General features: G+C 42.8%; 7 protein-coding genes and 1 non-coding gene across 8 annotated transcripts; 3 read left to right on the forward strand and 5 right to left on the reverse strand.

Moving 5' to 3' along the window:
- Nucleotides 1–2: 2 nt before the first annotated feature.
- Nucleotides 3–4,593, reverse strand: LOC135350120 (sodium channel and clathrin linker 1-like). The gene is made up of 13 exons (XM_064548837.1): nt 4,504–4,593; nt 4,374–4,444; nt 3,948–4,316; nt 3,763–3,879; nt 3,550–3,711; nt 3,400–3,491; nt 3,230–3,316; nt 2,939–3,128; nt 2,781–2,852; nt 2,505–2,728; nt 2,111–2,440; nt 501–836; nt 3–438 (listed from the first exon to the last, which is right to left on the reverse strand). The coding sequence occupies exons 1-13, from the start codon at nt 4,538–4,540 to the stop codon at nt 84–86; spliced, it is 2,442 nt and encodes an 813-aa protein (XP_064404907.1). The 5' UTR covers nt 4,541–4,593; the 3' UTR covers nt 3–83.
- A 75-nt stretch (nt 4,594–4,668) lies between these two features.
- LOC135350181 (ragulator complex protein LAMTOR1-like) lies at nt 4,669–6,457 on the forward strand. Its single transcript, XM_064548913.1, has 6 exons — nt 4,669–4,826; nt 5,099–5,160; nt 5,407–5,487; nt 5,649–5,726; nt 5,847–5,964; nt 6,126–6,457. The coding sequence occupies exons 1-6, from the start codon at nt 4,794–4,796 to the stop codon at nt 6,216–6,218; spliced, it is 465 nt and encodes a 154-aa protein (XP_064404983.1). The 5' UTR covers nt 4,669–4,793; the 3' UTR covers nt 6,219–6,457.
- Nucleotides 6,458–6,598: 141 nt separating this feature from the next.
- LOC135350130 (probable serine/threonine-protein kinase DDB_G0278535) lies at nt 6,599–8,790 on the reverse strand. The gene is made up of 2 exons (XM_064548847.1): nt 8,658–8,790; nt 6,599–8,516 (listed from the first exon to the last, which is right to left on the reverse strand). Exon 2 carries the CDS (start codon nt 8,490–8,492, stop codon nt 6,723–6,725), a length of 1,770 nt encoding a protein of 589 aa, XP_064404917.1. The 5' UTR covers nt 8,493–8,516; nt 8,658–8,790; the 3' UTR covers nt 6,599–6,722.
- Nucleotides 8,778–10,696, forward strand: LOC135350153 (magnesium transporter NIPA2-like). Its single transcript, XM_064548884.1, has 3 exons — nt 8,778–9,204; nt 9,734–9,894; nt 10,030–10,696. The coding sequence occupies exons 1-3, from the start codon at nt 8,888–8,890 to the stop codon at nt 10,608–10,610; spliced, it is 1,059 nt and encodes a 352-aa protein (XP_064404954.1). The 5' UTR covers nt 8,778–8,887; the 3' UTR covers nt 10,611–10,696.
- Nucleotides 10,697–10,708: 12 nt separating this feature from the next.
- Nucleotides 10,709–11,960, forward strand: LOC135350168 (haloacid dehalogenase-like hydrolase domain-containing protein 2). Its single transcript, XM_064548899.1, has 6 exons — nt 10,709–10,865; nt 10,940–11,028; nt 11,104–11,323; nt 11,396–11,612; nt 11,699–11,762; nt 11,822–11,960. Exons 1-6 carry the CDS (start codon nt 10,762–10,764, stop codon nt 11,923–11,925), a joined length of 798 nt encoding a protein of 265 aa, XP_064404969.1. The 5' UTR covers nt 10,709–10,761; the 3' UTR covers nt 11,926–11,960.
- Nucleotides 11,906–15,610, reverse strand: LOC135350122 (ankyrin repeat and LEM domain-containing protein 2-like). Its single transcript, XM_064548840.1, has 6 exons — nt 14,686–15,610; nt 14,255–14,438; nt 13,745–14,027; nt 13,147–13,521; nt 12,964–13,095; nt 11,906–12,354 (listed from the first exon to the last, which is right to left on the reverse strand). The coding sequence occupies exons 1-6, from the start codon at nt 15,493–15,495 to the stop codon at nt 12,027–12,029; spliced, it is 2,112 nt and encodes a 703-aa protein (XP_064404910.1). The 5' UTR covers nt 15,496–15,610; the 3' UTR covers nt 11,906–12,026.
- Nucleotides 12,852–12,923, reverse strand: Trnar-ucu (transfer RNA arginine (anticodon UCU)). Its single transcript has one exon. It is a non-coding gene; the product is annotated as a tRNA-Arg (tRNA).
- A 20-nt stretch (nt 15,611–15,630) lies between the features above and the next one.
- Nucleotides 15,631–16,808, reverse strand: LOC135350176 (uncharacterized). Its single transcript, XM_064548908.1, has 2 exons — nt 16,227–16,808; nt 15,631–16,117 (listed from the first exon to the last, which is right to left on the reverse strand). The coding sequence occupies exons 1-2, from the start codon at nt 16,553–16,555 to the stop codon at nt 15,838–15,840; spliced, it is 609 nt and encodes a 202-aa protein (XP_064404978.1). The 5' UTR covers nt 16,556–16,808; the 3' UTR covers nt 15,631–15,837.
- Nucleotides 16,809–16,821: the final 13 nt, after the last annotated feature.

The following is a 16,821-nucleotide window of genomic DNA, read 5'->3' on the forward strand; positions in this document are numbered from 1 at the left end:
AGTTTCATATAACAATGCTCTGATGAATAACTGAGAACATTCCACAGGACATCAATGGCTATACAATCACTAAAATTGTTTAATTAAGACTGAACTAGGCTAATATGAGAAGTGTTCTGTAATTGTGTGAGATCACTCCTGGACAACATCGAGCGGTCACTTGTTTCCTCTTCATCTCTCGAGTAGGTCAAGCGAAGGTCATCACCAGGACAATCCTGTTGGGACCTCAGCCCTAGATCTTGTCGTACTTGTCGGATAGAGTGACGAAGCTCCGAGAGAGCAGTGTTCCATTGAGATGGGTCCGGATGTGTGTTTATTGTGGAGATGTGGGGAGTGGGCGTATGATAGTGGTGAGAGTGTGGAGGGGTGTGTGGGCGGGAGTGGTCCATTCGGATAGGACTGCTAGAACCAAGAGTAACACTCTGTGGTCCTTCCATACTGTAGAAAATAAAGTAAGAGGAATGTTTCATAAAAACCCACAAAATTAATTAGGTGTTTACCTTCCAATTCTATTCATTTTCAGTTTTACTTTGTCCAGTTGTCTGTGCAGTTCCCTTCTCTCGTGTAGCAGATGCTTCTCTCTTGACATGAGGGCTGGTATCTGAGAGTTGGTAGACTCGACCTGTGCCTCCGCTTCACCAAGCTGCTGCTGAAGTACTGAGTTAGTGTTAGACATCTTCTGCAACTGATTGATCAATTCCTTTCTTTCTAACTTCAGATGTTGAAGTTGTACAGTCAGCGCTTCACCCTGTTGTTTGTGTTTGGTAAGCTCAGCTTTTAAGCACGATACTGTTTGCTCAAATCGTTGGGCAAGTGTCTTTGATTCCTCTCTCCATCTGAAAAGCAACAAAGATACTTTCAAAAGACAAGGAGTGCAGCCAAAAAATACAAACTACTAGTCAAACTACAACCCCGCCCCTCCCCTCTGTTTAATGAATGGTTCGGTCACTTTTTCAGGTGCCATAACTTGAATTCTGTAGATCCAATTTCAACGATTTTCTGATTTTCTGAAAGCTTAGAAAGAGACCTTTTAAATGGTGTCATCAAACTTTATATTTAAGCAATAAAACTATTTGCCAATTTGGCCACACCATGAATAATAGCCCATGGTCCAAAGTCGAAAAATGACAAATTAGGGCCCCAACAAAATGTTGGATTTAAAAATATCATTTGAAAGGTCTCTTTCTAAGCTTTCAGAAAATCATAAAAATTTTGAAATTGGATCAACGGTACTAAAGTTATGGGCGTTGAAAGATATTCAACTGCCCCTCCGTTTAATCAATGGTTTGGGGACTTTTTCAGCTGCCATAACTTGAATTCTGTGAATCCAATTTCAACGTTATTCTGATTTTCTGAAAGCTTAGAAAGAGACCTTTCAAATGGTGTCATCAAACTTTATATTTGAGCAATAAAACTATTTGCCAATTTGGCCACACCATGGTCCAAAGTCGAAAAATGACAAATTAGGGCCCCAACAAAATGTTGGATTTAAAAATATCATTTGAAAGGTCTCTTTCTAAGCTTTCAGAAAATCATAAAAATTTTGAAATTGGATCAACGGTACTAAAGTTATGGGCGTTGAAAGATATTCAACTGCCCCTCCGTTTAATCAATGGTTTGGGGACTTTTTCAGCTGCCATAACTTGAATTCTGTGAATCCAATTTCAACGTTATTCTGATTTTCTGAAAGCTTAGAAAGAGACCTTTCAAATGGTGTCATCAAACTTTATATTTGAGCAATAAAACTATTTGCCAATTTGGCCACACCATGGATAATAGCCCATGGTCCAAAGCCGAAAAATGACAAATTAGGGCCCCAACAAAATATTGGATTTAAAAACGTCATTTGAAAGGTCTTTTTCTAAGCTTTCAGAAAATCACAAAATTTTTGAAATTAGATCAATGATACTAAATTTACGGCTGTAGAAATATATTCAACTGCCCCTCCGTTTAATCAATGGTTTAGGGACTTTTTCAGCTGCCATAACTTGAATCCTGTGTATTAAATAACAACGATTTTCAGAAAGAGATCTTTCAAATAGTTATCATCAATGTACAATTAAGCCTACATGTACAATTAACTAACACGGAGTAGTACAGGAACTCTCACTTGACTCCAATCTTGTGTTGAGCAGCCATTACTTCCCTCAACTCGTGAACGGATCTCTGGTGGGCCTCCTCTGAGTTCTCTAGTCGATTAAGCAGCTCCCTCTGAACCAGCTCATATTTCTGAGTCCACTCTACCCTCTCTCTGATCACGCCCATCTCAACAGCCTCCCTTAACTGCTCACTCTGTCGTATCTTCTGTTGATGCTCCTTTATATCGCCTATGAGCTTCATCTTCTCTTGCTGGAACTGTTGCACCTTTTCCTGATGCTTTGTCAGAGCAGCACTGTAGTCTTGATTCAAATGCTCCTTGGCACGCTTCTCTTCTGCTAACCTGAAATGTATCAGGTAATAGCAGTCTGTCTGTATACTGTTTGTACGTGAATGTGAATACTTACCGTACTTCAAGACTCTTGACAGAGGTCAAAGCAGTATCCAGTTTCAAAGTGACGTCCTCTTTGGTTCTTTCGGCAGCGTACACTTTGACCTGTAGCTCATGGAGCACCTCTCCTCTCTGTGTCGTCTCTTGGGGGGTGTGTTTCATCAGTTTCTCCAACTCTTTCTCTACGGCTTTCTTGTCTCTCAAAGCCCTCTCACACTGGGCCTGTCTCTGACCACTCTCCTGTACGTAAGAATGCACGTGAAATCAAGCAAAAAGATAGTAAATAATGAACCTGTTCCAGTTTTTGGATTTCATCCGCCATCTTATCAATGCTTGCATTGCACTCTTCCCTAACACCATCAACCTATATAAATGTAGCAATAATTAACACAAGAACTATGTATTTGCGCACCAGGTGAAGACTACATGGCATGTTACACGTTGGAGTACCTCTTTCCTAGTTCTCTCTCCAGCCTCTTGAAGAACGGTGGTCAATGCTTTCTTGAGTCGTCCGATCTCTCGAACAGATTGCTGCTCACGAACGACAGCTTGCTCCTTCTCCATGAGTGCATCCTCTGCTATCTGCATACTCTCCTTCACATGAAGCACGGCCTCAAACTCACGCTTCTCCAACACTGACCTGGAATAGAGGGGAGGGGCATATCACGCATTAATAGAAATACTTCACCAAAATTCCTACGTATAAAACGACGTTGGTATACACATAAAACTATTGCTTACAATTTAGCTTGTGCTGTATTTATCGCTTCATCCAAATCACTTTTTTCACCCTTCAAGAGAGCAGCTTCTCTCTGAGCCACCAGTAGCCTGTGTTTACATTATACACACATATAAGGACATGCACGATGAGTGGTGTACATGTGCGTGCGTGTAGGTCAACAATCCCTCACTTTGCTTCGACATCGGTAGTGTGCAACTGGAGGTGGTGTATCCTGTCATCCAGCGAGTGCTCGCGATCATCAATCTTCTTCCTCTCAGATTCCTAATCATAATAGTACATTTAAACACAGTGACACACTCTAATAATTAATTTTGCGTACCCTTCTCCGCAGCTGCAATGTGATCTCGTCCAGAGACCGTTTTAGGTCAGTATTTTTGATGTTAGCAGCTTTAGCTTCAGCTCTGGCTTGAGTGACCTCCTCTTGAACACTGTTCAGCTCCCTCTCTTGTGCACGTGCTCTGCTTAAACACTGTCCTCTCTCCTGTACATCAAAGAGTATAGTCACTACTATGGTTACTATTCAAAGATGTACCTGGTCCAGTTTCTCACAAGTAGCATTCAGCTTGTCGATAGTTTGTTGAGCAAGTATCGCAGCTTGTTGAGTATTCACCAGCTCTGTCTTATACTTGTGAAGAGATTCAGTCTTCTCCTAAAGCAAAACAAACACGGCACCATCGATCAATAATCACACCAATCCATTGCTACAAACAAACTCACCCTATCACTTCTCTGCAGTATTTCCAACTCTCTTGTTGTCTGCCTCCATAGATCAACATGGCTGTCTCTCTCTCTGGAGAGAATGTCCATCTGCTCCTGTACTGCTTCCACCTGCACACTTCCACCACTCACACGAGTTGGGGACTTCAACCGACTCTTTAAGCTCTTACGGAGATCAGAATGCAACTTTGTATTCTCATCAGTGATCTCCTGGACCCTTGCAACGAGCGTGGTTAACTCAGTCTGATAGGAGGCCACCTGCCCATTCAGCTCGGATATTGTGTGGTCATACTCCACCAGGAGGGGGGAGAGGAACTGCTTGTTGGTGAGCCAGGCAGCATGGGGGGTCTCTGATGAATAAGTGGAATCCTGTATGTGTGTAGCAATATCAATTATGTGCATGTAGTTGCATACATTCGTACTCACAGCTTCTTCATCTGGTGACAAGGGGAGGTACTTCTTTTGATACCGACTCAAAACAGCAGTCAATCTCTGGACTGCAAAATGGGAATGTATTCTTACACAGTATAGATAGTACAGTGACTAAATCTCATACCTTGATCCTTCAAGAAGTCCACACTTTCTATTTCCATGATTGCTTTTGCAGCTTGTATTACAAGCTACGCCCATTAATTATTAATTCAGTGTTGAGGGGGTTAATTTACGGATGTTGCTATGGCAATCAATCAAGAGCAAAGGTCAATCAAAAATTTGACCTTTACAATCCACGTGACTAGTACTTTATTGAGGTCAGTGATCACTTTTTGCTTCCATTGCAACTTCACCAGGAAACTAGCTCTAATTTTCAAGCCAGTCAAGGGCCTCCAAGAGTCCCTCATCTACAACATGGGCTGCTTAGAGAGCAAAGATACCACAGATGTGAGTGAAACTAGACATAACTATCCATACACCAATCACCCACCTTCTCATTAGTCATTGGTCATGTATATCTATTTAGTCTGTATTATGTTCTAACTAATGCTGTTTGTAGAAAGCCTATCCTCTATGAATTTCATGTTGAAAAACAGAAATTGGTGTTATAGTCGATGCATGGTTTAAGAGATCGTGATGAGTATAGTGATTGTTTTTATTAAAATGCATAAATTTACCATTTATTACTATTTATTTATGGTATACGTTTATTTCTCCAGGGTCCGGATGAGAACACCAGGCTGCTAGGAAACCAACCCACACCTGTGCAACCCATACCCCAGTGAGTCGTTTTGTCCATGTACACATGACCCAATGTTTGTGTGTGTTTTCAAGTTGTATGTGTACATCATGTGCTATGCATGTGACACCAGTAGCACTAGAAACTAGGATGTAATGAATCATCCGGTAGGTAGCTAAGATTGGCTGCCAACACATTTTGCAATTATGATATCCTCTTTGTTTTTGCTCTAGTCGCTGTATTGTCTGGATATTATATAATACGTACATGTGTCTTTTGTGGTTACAGCTCGTCATCTGGGTCAGGAAACCACATCACAAAAACAGACGAAGAGTCAGCTCTCAATAGAATATTACAGCGAGCAGCAAAGTAAGGGCCCCCATTTTCTCTAACCCCGATACAAGCCAGGAACTCCCAGAAATATATAACCACAGTTGCCACCTGTTTTGCTTAGTCGTAACTCTCAAAATATATATTAATTTTGTTGTTGACTTTTGCTTATCTTAACACACTCTGTTTCTGTATTCCAGTGATGTGATTGACGTGACCGTGGTAGAGCCACACAGCATGGAGACAGCTGAAGTGAGAGGGAGGACAAGAGACTACCAGTAAGTTAGTCAACTAGACTGCATCCATGACTGTGTGAAATTTGTCAAACTAGAGTAGTTTGGATATCTGGTAGCTGTTCCCTGTGTAACTGTTTGCTCAGTGCTCCATGTATTCTCCAGTTCCCAGGTGGCGTCAATGAGAGGTGTTTCCAGGCCAACTCAGAAGCTACCATCATCTGACCAACCACCAAATGTTATGTTATCCAAGGAACTTGTGTCACCAACCGATGTTAGATTTGTGAGTACTAATCAGATGGTACTCGTTAGTGTGTGTAGACAATTGGTCGTATTGTTACTTTATTTTACACAAGGCAGACAGTATGCCATATTAATAGTATATTGCATTATGCCCTCACAGCAATTACCACCGCCCCCTCACACACACACACGCCCCCACAGATCACTGATCGCACAGAGGCCACAGATGCTGCTCTTCAGAGTATGGAGATCAAGGGAGGGGAACCGTTAGTCGTGCAGTTTGCTGCTCCGTAGTCAATACATGCATCTGTCACAGATACTTTGGACTATGGACAATCCAAATTTATGTATGCAATTACATGTACATTGTACTGTGTCAAATCGCACGTCTAACATCTGTGTTAATATTTTATTTACTGACTGTAATTTTTCATTTGTGCGCTATACTGATTCCCCCCCTGGAACCACACACTGGTATTGTGTTACCTTAACGTTGCATTGATTTGTGTGAATAATTATTATGTTTTAACAAATTTAGAAATGAAGGGGATGAATAATGTCACATGATGCATTGGGATGAATAACGTCACATGATGCATTGTTAAGCTTAGTTACGCTACTGGTAGTGATTATGTAACCTACATTTGTATGAAGATTTATAATTACACAAGAGCCAATCTTTTCCAAAAATTTGGAACATACTTTTATTTTATGTACAATGAAATGCATGGCAAGTGTCACTAAAATAAAGAACATGTACATTACAAATGATATAGAGAAATGACATAATTGTCTGGTTCATTTGATAGCCTTGAGTTTCTTGATGATTTGTTCAGCACTGGGCCTCTTGTTGGGATCCTCATCTACACACATAGTGTACAGTGCTCGCAAGGGAGGGGGGGCTTGAGAGGGTAAAACAAGATGGCCGACTCGAGGGAGCTTTGCACTCACAACCTCCCATATGATCACTCCAAAGCTCCAGATATCGATTTTCTCGGTAGCTCTTCTTCGATACACCACCTCAGGTGCTGCCCAGGCTATAGTGTAGCCTTTCTGGGCCGTCATATCTGAATCGGATTTACTTCGAGCAATTCCAACATCGGCAATTTTGGCAATGCCATCCATGAGTAAGATGTTTGGGCTCTTAATGTCACGGTGAACGATAGGGGGCTTGCGGGAGTGAAGGTAATGAAGTCCAGAGGCCACTCCAAGGAGAACTTCTTTGCCGTAAATACCAGTCCACATGTATCTGATGTCACGCCTTAGATTGGAGAACAGATCCGACTGCATGAGCTCTGTGACCATGTATAGACAGTTGGGTTGAATGCAGGCACCATAGAACTGAAGTATGTGCCGGTGTCGAAGCTTGCTGATAATGTCAATCTCTCGTTTGAACAGTTCAATTGCAACAGATGAGGTCTGTATACGGATGACCTTTACCGCAACTTCATCTACGGAATCTTTGAGTCCCTTGAACACTTCGCCAAAACCACCCTTTCCAAGCCTCCACAGAGATCCATTGGCCTTCTTGCAAATCTCAACATCGCTAGGTTGCAATTCCCAGTCATACCCAGTGGTTTCCTGTTGAGCTATACTGTCGTCGGGAGGTTCAGGCGCAAGAGGTGGACTCTCCGGTAGAGACAAGTCGAGTGCATTAACTTCACCGATCGATATCGAGTCTCGACTTGAACTGGCTCCAATATTTGAACTACTTCCAGAAACATTCAAAACAGGTCGAGGGTTTTTCGGGCTTCCAATAGGGATCATTCTACTTGACCTGATGGGTTGGCGTGGGGAAGCGATTTGTTTGACCAAATTTCTCACTCCTGCTCCAATGAATCCGGTAAAAGCAGACACTAGCCCTCCACCCTCACGCCTACCCAATGATGCTGAAGGAGACGGTGGTGACAGACTGACATTACTAGAAGGCTGTTTAGGAGGTGGAGTGTGTAACAGTGAGGGCCGCTCTTTCTGCCAACTGACAGATGACAATCGCTTGCCGATTTGAAACCGTTGTTCTGGTATAGCACTCTCCTCTCCGTCAATATCATCTGGCAGTGTTGGATAAAGTCTTTGATATTTTGGGCTCGACGAGGCAACTGGGTGTGCAGATATCTCCCTATCTTCCTCAGAATCTGTTCCACTATTATAGACATTCAATCTTGGCCTCTTAGGCTCAGCCTCGTAGTCATTGGGGGCAGGTCTCTTGTATCCATGCTGCAAACCACTAACAGCTCCTCTAGAGGAAACTCCTGACAAGTTCCCACGATCTCTAGGTGTGTTTAGTGGCTTGTTTGGTGAGCTCAAAGATGCAACTACATTTCTGCCAGTTGGGGAATTCACATTACCAACGTTCCTACTTGGAATACCAGCGTTATTTCGATTACTTGCAATTTGCACGGTTTTCTGTACAACTCGACTAGGAGCAGGCCTGCTCATTTTGCCCGGGACTTTGAGCTTTTTCTGGAGCATTCGTTTGTAGAGATCGCGAGTGGAGTCAGTGATTGGGCCAACCTCAACACCATACTGCTTGAGCTGACGTCTCAGATCATTGTCGTCAGAGGACATGGTATGCACAGTGTGAAGGATACCCTGAAGGAGATATATAACTGATTAATTTTATATAAGGTTTGTTTGTGTGGGCCATGGGATGAGTGCATGCACGTCATATGATCGTATCAGCTTGTATTTAATATTTGCAAGAGGTTTATGCAATCACACATTAGTAAGCACCTTACAAATACGATTGTATTGCTTGATATGATTGACAGTTGATTATGTTGGAGAGATCCTTTGGAGAATATAGACTGGACACTTGTAAACTTGCTAGACCTTCAAGTGGGTGGGGCACTGCTGAGCAGGCATTTCTAAATAGTGAACACTAGACTATAATAAGTTTTCAAGTTGCCTCATCACCTTTTAGAAGTAATCTACTCTCCTGGCCTAAGCGACCTGATTTAATAATGGAAGAAGATAAAGTTGATACCCTATCATCAGACAATGGCCACTCCAACAAGGATTTCATCATAGGGCTAATCCTGGCCATCAGCTCAAGTTTGTTCATTGGTTCAAGTTTCATTATAAAAAAGAAGGGTTTATTAAGAGTAGCAAGATCATCGTCAACCCGAGCTGGTAGCGGGGGCTTTGCTTATCTCAGAGAGTGGCTCTGGTGGGCAGGTCTTCTTACAATGGCAGTGGGGGAGGCTTCCAACTTTGCTGCGTTTGGATTTGTACCAGCCAGCCTTGTCACAACTTTGGGAGCACTCAGTGTCTTAATAGCGTGAGTTCATGACGCACATTATAGCTATGTACGTTATTGTATTGTGTTGAGTGTTGTCAGATCAACTGAAGTTATCCTTACTAGCTGAATAGGTATACCTTTATTTCTGTAATCCTGTGTATGTTGTCAGAGTGAAATCACCGTTACTAGTGAATAGGTTATTTACACCTTCATTACTGTACCTACCTACCCCTGTGTTATTACTGTACCTACCTACCCCTGTGTTATTACTGTACCTACCTACCCCTGTGTTATTAGCTATATTACCTTCATTACTGTACCTACCTACCCCTGTGTTATTAGCTATATTACCTTCATTACTGTACCTACCTACTCCTGTGTTATTAGCTATATTACCTTCATTACTGTACCTACCTACCCCTGTGTTATTAGCTATATGACCTTCATTACTGTACCTACCTACCCCTGTGTTATTAGCTATATGACCTTCATTACTGTACCTACCTACCCCTGTGTTATTAGCTATATGACCTTCATTACTGTACCTACCTACCCCTGTGTTATGCAGTGCTGTGCTAGCCTCGGTCATGCTCAATGAGAGGCTCAACATACATGGGAAGCTGGGCTGTATACTGGCTATAATAGGCTCCACAGTGGTCGTCATTCACTCTCCAGAGTCACCTGGAGTCGATAATCTCTATGAGACTGGAAAAAACATGCTATCCCCATGTAAGTGTGCACTACTTACACATAAAGTTCTCTTTGTCAACACGTGTACTAAAAACTATCTGCTAGGCTCTGGGGAAAACTGTTGTAAAATTATTATTACCAACAATGTGTTTATAACGTATCATTCTTTTGCAGTGTTTATTCTCTACGCTGGCTCTGCTGTCTCCTTGGCAATATACTTGATCTTCTGGAAGAGTCCCAAGATTGGACAGACTAACGTTCTGGTATACGTTAGCATTTGCTCTTTACTCGGATCACTGTCCGTTGTCTTTGCTAAAGGACTGAGTATAGCGATTCGATTGACCGCCTCTGGAAATTCTCAACTGTTAAACCCTCTGGCTTGGTTTTTTCTGATAGCCATGGCGACTGGAATCACCATACAACTGAGCTATTTGAACATGGCCCTGGACACCTTCAACACAGCTCTTGTCACCCCTATATATTACGTTATGTTTACTACTCTCTCAATCACTTCATCGGGAATTTTATACAAGGAGTGGACTAAGCTATCTATTGCGAATGTTGCTGGAGATCTGTGCGGCTTTGCCACCACCATTTGTGGTGTGTTTCTGCTCCATATGTTCAAAGATGTCAATGTAACATTCTCCGATTTATTGTCTTCGTCTAATAAAACAAAGACATCATCGAATGAACCTGAATTGCAACCATCATTGAACTCTCCTACAAGGACGTTAGATGATTCAGCCACAGTGTAGCTAGCTTAGGTTGTGTATTTTTATTGGATATTTTACTCTTTATTATGCAATATTGTTCACTTCATAGATGAATTTATGAACTCTTGCTATTAACTTATTAACAGTGGTGATTGAATAGAGCAATTAATTAGACCCTAACTCCCACCCCAAAATGAGCACATGTCTGGGAAAGGTATCTGGTGTTTTATTGGACCTGAGTGGTACTCTGCATGTGGACAACACTCCCACACCTTCAGCAGTCAGTGCACTGAACAGGTGACTACATTGTGGATCACTTTAATACGTCTGTTGTACGTCTGTGTGTATCAAATTGTAATGCATGGCTACAGGCTGAGAGATGTGTGCGTGCCATTTCGCTTCATAACAAACACTACTAAAGAGTCGAAGAGAATCTTGTATGCACGACTGAGAGGCATAGGTAACATTACAACTATGTAGTGCATTTTGGGGACTATGGTTTTAATACTACGATGCTATTTTGTGCTCCCCAAAGGTTTTGATATTTCAGAAGACGAGATCTTCACATCACTGACAGCAGCCAGACGGCTGATTGAGGCTGACAAGCTGCACCCACTCCTGCTGTTAGAGGACTCGGCAAGGGAGGACTTTGAAGGAGTTGTTGATGGTTGCACGCAGCAGCAGCAGCATGACTGTGTGGTAGTTGGACTAGCTCCTTCACGTTTTGGGTACACTCACCTCAACCAAGCTTTCAGGTATAGGTTTGATTTACATTGTGTAATTATTTGTTGTTTTACTCCGGCCTTCTATTGTGCCCATGCATGCAGGTTGCTTCTCGGAGGAAGTAGACTGATTGCCATTCATAGAGCCAAATACTACAAGAAGGAGGATGGGATAGCCATCGGTCCAGGTCCATACGTGGCAGCTCTCGAGTATGCTAGCGGGTGTACAGCTCAAGTGGTGGGGAAACCAGAGCCGTCGTTCTTCAACTCTGTTCTGAAAGAAATCGACTGCCCTATTAGTGAAGCTGTCATGATTGGAGATGTGAGTACAAGATCAACTCAAAAAGAGTTATTTTTCTACATGTATGGTAGTTTTGATTACTCATGTTCAGTTTCTATACAATACAGGATATTCTTAATGATATCAAAGGTGCTCAAGACATGGGAATGAAAGGAATACTTGTAAAAACAGGTAGGCACTTTTAATTCAGAGAGTCTGAATAATTCATCATTTTTTTAAAATACATTCAGGGAAATATCGAGATGGTGATGAGAAGACTGTACACTCACCACCAAGATTAGTGTGCGATAACTTTGCAGAAGCTGTTGAAATAATAATATCGAACAACAAATAATTCTTAGCCAGAATGTTCATGAAGTGATGTTAAATGATGATGAATATTTATTTCATAATCAAGTGATAATGGCTTGGCAAGAAAATATTTCTAATCATGTATCACAAAATTTTAGGGGTATAGGAAAGTTTTCCGTATCTAGTGGGAGTCATAATGTGAGCGTTCCGACGAGGGGTAGTGCTGATGCTGCCATTCAGAGAGTGGGGGGTCCTTCCTTGGGGGGTGGTCGGCTGTCTTGGCCAGTAGCGGACCATCGTGGGAGTGTTGTTAGTACTGTTCCTGGATCGGCCGAGAGACGTGCCAGAAGCAACCAGAGGACTGGAGCTCCCATAGGTCTGCAGTGATGGACTTGAGAACACCAGCGGACTAACGGGGTGAGGGGTAGAGGTGGAGGTGTTGTCTGACGGTAGCTTCCGTGGAGTTTTCCAACTGTGAAAAGAAAAATGTATTGGACATTAGACAAACGTTTATAATAAGTAAAAAGTAGCCACAGGGAATCACTTGAATCCACCACTGTCACAAATTGGGAAGTTTCCATGTGATTTAGAAGCCCAAAGGGCTTGTTGTAGTATGCGCACAGTGTCTAAACATTTTACAGAATCAACAGTGAGGCTCTAGCCAATCAGTTATCTAATCTCTGTAGTACATGATCTTCTAAGTTGGATAGAAGTATAGAACACTACTTCTAGCCAATCAGATTGCAGAATTTATGGCTGACATGATCTAAAGTATTTTATTATACAAGACTACGTGATTAGATCATAGCAACAGTGAGGCTCTATTCTGATTGTTCTTCTTATCTTCTAACCTACATGTACATGTATTCTACATGATTTGCCAAGTACTTCTAGTTTGGATAGAACACAACTTCTAGCCAATCAGATTGCAGGGTTTATGATATGAGTTAAAACATCCAAAAAGTTTAGCACCCCCGATGGGACTCGAACCCACAACCTTTGAATTAGAAGTCCAATGCGCTACCATTGCGCCACAAGGGCCTATATGAAGACAAACAAAACAAACGTGGTTGGTACTCACGTTTTCTTATCTTCTTCGGAGAAGTTGTCCAACAAACCGAGCCACTTTGTAATACACGGATACTCCAAGGGATCAGGAGTCACAGAACAGAAAGCAAGAAACACGTCATAGTCCAACTTTGTAGGGGAGTCCCTGTGGAGTACAAGGTACACACGTTAACGTCAACACAATTACCTTACTCACCCTGAAATGAACACGGGATCTTCATCCACGCGAAGGGAAGCTTTTTGTGAAAATATCTCAGACAGGACATCAGCATCTACAGGCGAGGTGTACGGAGAGTCTTCCATAGTCACGCCTGCTTCTTCCACAACATCTTCATCAAACAACTTGCATGACACCTTGCTGCTGCTCCTGCTGTTCTCCACACCAGCTATGGAGTTCTGTGTTGCGATGAGAGGGCTCTCCCTGTCCACAGGGCCCATACAATCATTACCGGAACGACATTGAAGATAGTCTTCCAACAGTTCAAACCCTTCAGGCTTTGAAAGATCACAAGCAGTTCCCAAGAAGTCCCAATATTCAGTCCACCCAACATTACTCTTGTGTGCCAGTTGTCTAATAGATAAATATGCATAGACACAGACACATTTGATATTATGTACACACGCACGCACGCACACACACACACACACGCACACACACACACACGCACACACACACGCACACACACACACACACACACACGCACGCACACACGCACACACGCACGCACACACACACACACACACACACGCACGCACACACACACACACGCACGCACACACACACACGCACACACCTTCCAATTCTTTCCATTCCTCTTTCAGAATCTGCCCGCTTGATTCTGACCAGCTCCCTCGTCCCCCCAGTGCTCCGGCCGGGGCTCCTCCAATCCTGATAAAAGTGCTTGGCCTCCTTGGGAGACATTGGCCCAGCCAGTCCGTTACTGAGTTGGGGCAGCTCACAACCGTCCACCTGTGACTCGATGGCGTCCAGCTGCCCTAACGTCACAGGATGACCCAGCCGAGGAGGAGTAGAGTTGTCCTCAGTGCGAAGAACTGGCACGTAGAAAATCTCAGGCTCTATATAGAGAAGAAAGCATGAAACAGTGCATGTACATGTACATGGAATACAGGGCAGTCAATTTTGAAGGAGGAATATAACGATTACAATTATGTAACAGTCTAAAATAGGGAGGTGACAAAAACAAAAACAGCACAATAACAATATCAAGAGCTCAGGAGTAGTATGAAGTCTATCTCAACTTGCGGGGGATTTATTATCCAAAAAAGTTAACAAATTATTATACCTGCTAGTAATTCTTCAATCTTGGTTTTAACTTCCAGGTTCTTCTGCTTCTGACAGATGATCTCAGCTGGTGTTTTACCCTCTTTATTCTTTATGGTTGTGCTTGTGAGTGGTAAGGACAATAAGAGAGCTACAATTTCTGTGTGACCCCATTTGCAGGCAAAGTGTAGAGGCGTCTCACCAAACTGTGGATGAAAAGCAAGGGGTTTGAGTTACACAGATTGCATTCCATGATGAATATACATACACATTGGGCATGCTCTGGGGCATGCTGCTTTGACTATTCAGTTACTACTTATGCATATAACCTTTGATGTCTGGCATAAAAGCTTGGCTTCATGGTCAAGCACAACAATGCAGCCACACAAGCATTCAACAATACATTATTAGTGTAGCGTGATATCAAGAATAGCCATCAATGCATGTACCCACCCCTTTGTCTTGCATGTTGAGATAGAGATCTAAGAGATGTTCTTTTCTTGAGGGTCTCACATTCTCAGGGTTATCATCAGGGTAAACCATTGCCCAAAAGTTGTTATCTTGAAGAACCCACAATAGTTGTCTGCAAATGTCCACTTGACCAGCAATCACTGCACAGTGAAGGGCGTTATAGCGAGTGGGAGGTTTCAATATTTCCGGGGCATCTCCTGAGTTAATTAGATAGCGAGGGTTTCTCCGTACACACTTTAAGAAAGACTCAATATCTCCTTTCTCAATCATAATTCGAAACATGTTCAAGTCGGGGGTCTTCAAGCTCGGAAAAGTGTTGGCTTTCTCAAAATTCTTATCAGGTGAGCTGACTTGTCCTAAATCCCTCTCGTCCCTCCCAGATTCATTGATAGTCTGCTGTGAGAATGACTCTGCTTTGGATTGCGAATCAAATTTCTTGAACCGAGCACCTGGTATGCCTTTGATGGCTTTCAGTGCGTCTGACTTGTTCGTATAGAATGGAGATAGGTGCGGATGACCAGTACTTCCGTCGTCGTTGGGTGTGGACAATACAGCGGCTACTCCATAGTAGCCTTTGGCTCTCATTGATGGACAATGTGATTGATCGTTAATGACTTGAGGGGACTCAGGGACACAAGCGGTTGCAGCAGGTGATGCAGATGGAGGAGTATTCAGAGCAGCCTGCAGTTTTCTGATCATAAATTGTCTGGTAGATGATGTCACAGGGATCCCTTGAAACAAGCTGTGCTCCTGCAGTGCTTGACGGAGCTCCTCATCACTCCACTGCTCCATGACAGCACTACCTCCAACAGCCAGTAGTGTAGCTAAAATCCAACCATTGAGAACAGAACTTTATTCGCTGCAGCCTATTTTAGATTCTTAATGAAGCCCCCCACCATATTATGAGCTCTACATGTACTAACATGACAGCATGCACAATAAAATGTTTTTGCCAATATAACTTCACTAAAGTAAAAGGTGAGTAAAACAACATAAGAGTATGACTGTATGAGAGGAACAGATGTGTGGTAAGGGTATGACGGGGGACACGAGATATATTGGTGGATTGAAGTTGGCCTACAGGTATTGAACATAATATTATGCTGTGATAACGAAGTGAACTAGATCTACTACTTAGTCCTCGGCATCGCTGTAGTCATCATCATCCTCTTCCTCGGTGGACACTTTGGCTTGTTCCTCATCTCTGTTGAATTTGCCTTTCCTCCATAAGTCCATTTCGTGCTCATATCTTTCTTTGTCTCGTACAGCGTCGGCTTGGTAAGGTGCTTTTTCCATGTCCGACATCTCACCCCATCGAGCTCCGAGAACTTTAGAAATATCTCCAACTGTTTTTTCGGGGTTATCCTGCTTTATTTTGGAGCGGTTCTTATTGCTGAAGAAAAAGAACCCAGTCCTGTAGGGGGAAAATTACAGGGATTATAAATAAATCAACTCACAGGCAGCAGCTAGCTATTACCATAACTAGCTAACGCCCACTCACAAGCAAACGGACTAATACTTACAAGTTCTTCTTGGGCTTAGTGGTGTCCTTGACCTTCTTAGTCTTTGCTTCAGGATGGCTAGCCACATAAGCCTCCATATCACGCTTATATCTCTCCTTGTCAGTGGCTGCCTTTGCTGCGTAGGGTTCCTTGTCCTCTTCATCCATTTCTCTCCACATGCCAGACAAAGCCTTGGACTTTTGCCCCAGGAGTCCCTTCTTGCCATCTCCTAAATCGACTTTCACCGAGGCTTGGTTGTCTTGGACAAAGAAAGCATAAGCGCTGGCTGCTTTTTTCGGTTGGCCAGATGCTTTTCTGGAGACAGCTCCTTTCGACTTTCTTGGAGGCATCTTCGGTTTGTGGTATTTTTGCAGACTTTGGTTGAGATCTTCTTTGCTTCTCACTTCGTTTCAAATTTCTAAGGGCTGTTTTTGAGTGTAGAGGCTTTAATCCACTCGTTTCTTCACCGGAGAAAGCTTTGGACAATGTATATACTTTGATGACATACACCGGTAGTAGCACTATACAACACTACAGCCAACGTTGAGTATAGCCCGCCAAATAGAACTGTACAGTATCTCTCTAGGCAAAAACACAGAGAAGTCTATGGTAACTT

The sequence above is a fragment of the Halichondria panicea genome, chromosome 16 (genome assembly GCF_963675165.1).
Source record: "Halichondria panicea chromosome 16, odHalPani1.1, whole genome shotgun sequence".
Classification (NCBI taxonomy): Eukaryota; Metazoa; Porifera; class Demospongiae; order Suberitida; family Halichondriidae; genus Halichondria; species Halichondria panicea.

Bases quoted from the DNA above. Each gene is read 5' to 3' on its own strand.
- LOC135350120 (XM_064548837.1), bottom strand. From the start codon at position 4,540: ATGGAAATAGAAAGTGTGGACTTCTTGAAGGATCAAG. The intron at 4,445-4,503 runs GTATGAGATTTA...CCCATTTTGCAG, and splicing joins GGACTTCTTGAAGGATCAAG to TCCAGAGATTGACTGCTGTT. The intron at 2,853-2,938 runs GTACTCCAACGT...ACATTTATATAG, and splicing joins GAGAGAGAACTAGGAAAGAG to GTTGATGGTGTTAGGGAAGA.
- LOC135350122 (XM_064548840.1), bottom strand. From the start codon at position 15,495: ATGGAGCAGTGGAGTGATGAGGAGCTCCGTCAAGCACTGCAGGAGCAC. The intron at 14,028-14,254 runs GTATAATAATTT...TTCTCTATATAG, and splicing joins GATTGAAGAATTACTAGCAG to AGCCTGAGATTTTCTACGTG. The intron at 13,522-13,744 runs GTGTGTGCGTGT...TTTATCTATTAG, and splicing joins GGAATGGAAAGAATTGGAAG to ACAACTGGCACACAAGAGTA.
- LOC135350168 (XM_064548899.1), top strand. From the start codon at position 10,762: ATGAGCACATGTCTGGGAAAGGTATCTGGTGTTTTATTGGACCTGAGT. The intron at 10,866-10,939 runs GTGACTACATTG...GCATGGCTACAG, and splicing joins GCAGTCAGTGCACTGAACAG to GCTGAGAGATGTGTGCGTGC. The intron at 11,763-11,821 runs GTAGGCACTTTT...AAATACATTCAG, and splicing joins AGGAATACTTGTAAAAACAG to GGAAATATCGAGATGGTGAT.
- LOC135350176 (XM_064548908.1), bottom strand. From the start codon at position 16,555: ATGCCTCCAAGAAAGTCGAAAGGAGCTGTCTCCAGAAAAGCATCTGGC. The intron at 16,118-16,226 runs GTAAGTATTAGT...TTCCCCCTACAG, and splicing joins ACTAAGCCCAAGAAGAACTT to GACTGGGTTCTTTTTCTTCA.
- LOC135350181 (XM_064548913.1), top strand. From the start codon at position 4,794: ATGGGCTGCTTAGAGAGCAAAGATACCACAGAT. The intron at 5,161-5,406 runs GTGAGTCGTTTT...TTGTGGTTACAG, and splicing joins CCTGTGCAACCCATACCCCA to CTCGTCATCTGGGTCAGGAA. The intron at 5,488-5,648 runs GTAAGGGCCCCC...TCTGTATTCCAG, and splicing joins ATATTACAGCGAGCAGCAAA to TGATGTGATTGACGTGACCG.
- LOC135350130 (XM_064548847.1), bottom strand. From the start codon at position 8,492: ATGTCCTCTGACGACAATGATCTGAGACGTCAGCTCAAGCAGTATGGT.
- LOC135350153 (XM_064548884.1), top strand. From the start codon at position 8,888: ATGGAAGAAGATAAAGTTGATACCCTATCATCAGACAATGGCCACTCC. The intron at 9,205-9,733 runs GTGAGTTCATGA...TGTGTTATGCAG, and splicing joins GCACTCAGTGTCTTAATAGC to TGCTGTGCTAGCCTCGGTCA. The intron at 9,895-10,029 runs GTAAGTGTGCAC...ATTCTTTTGCAG, and splicing joins AAAAAACATGCTATCCCCAT to TGTTTATTCTCTACGCTGGC.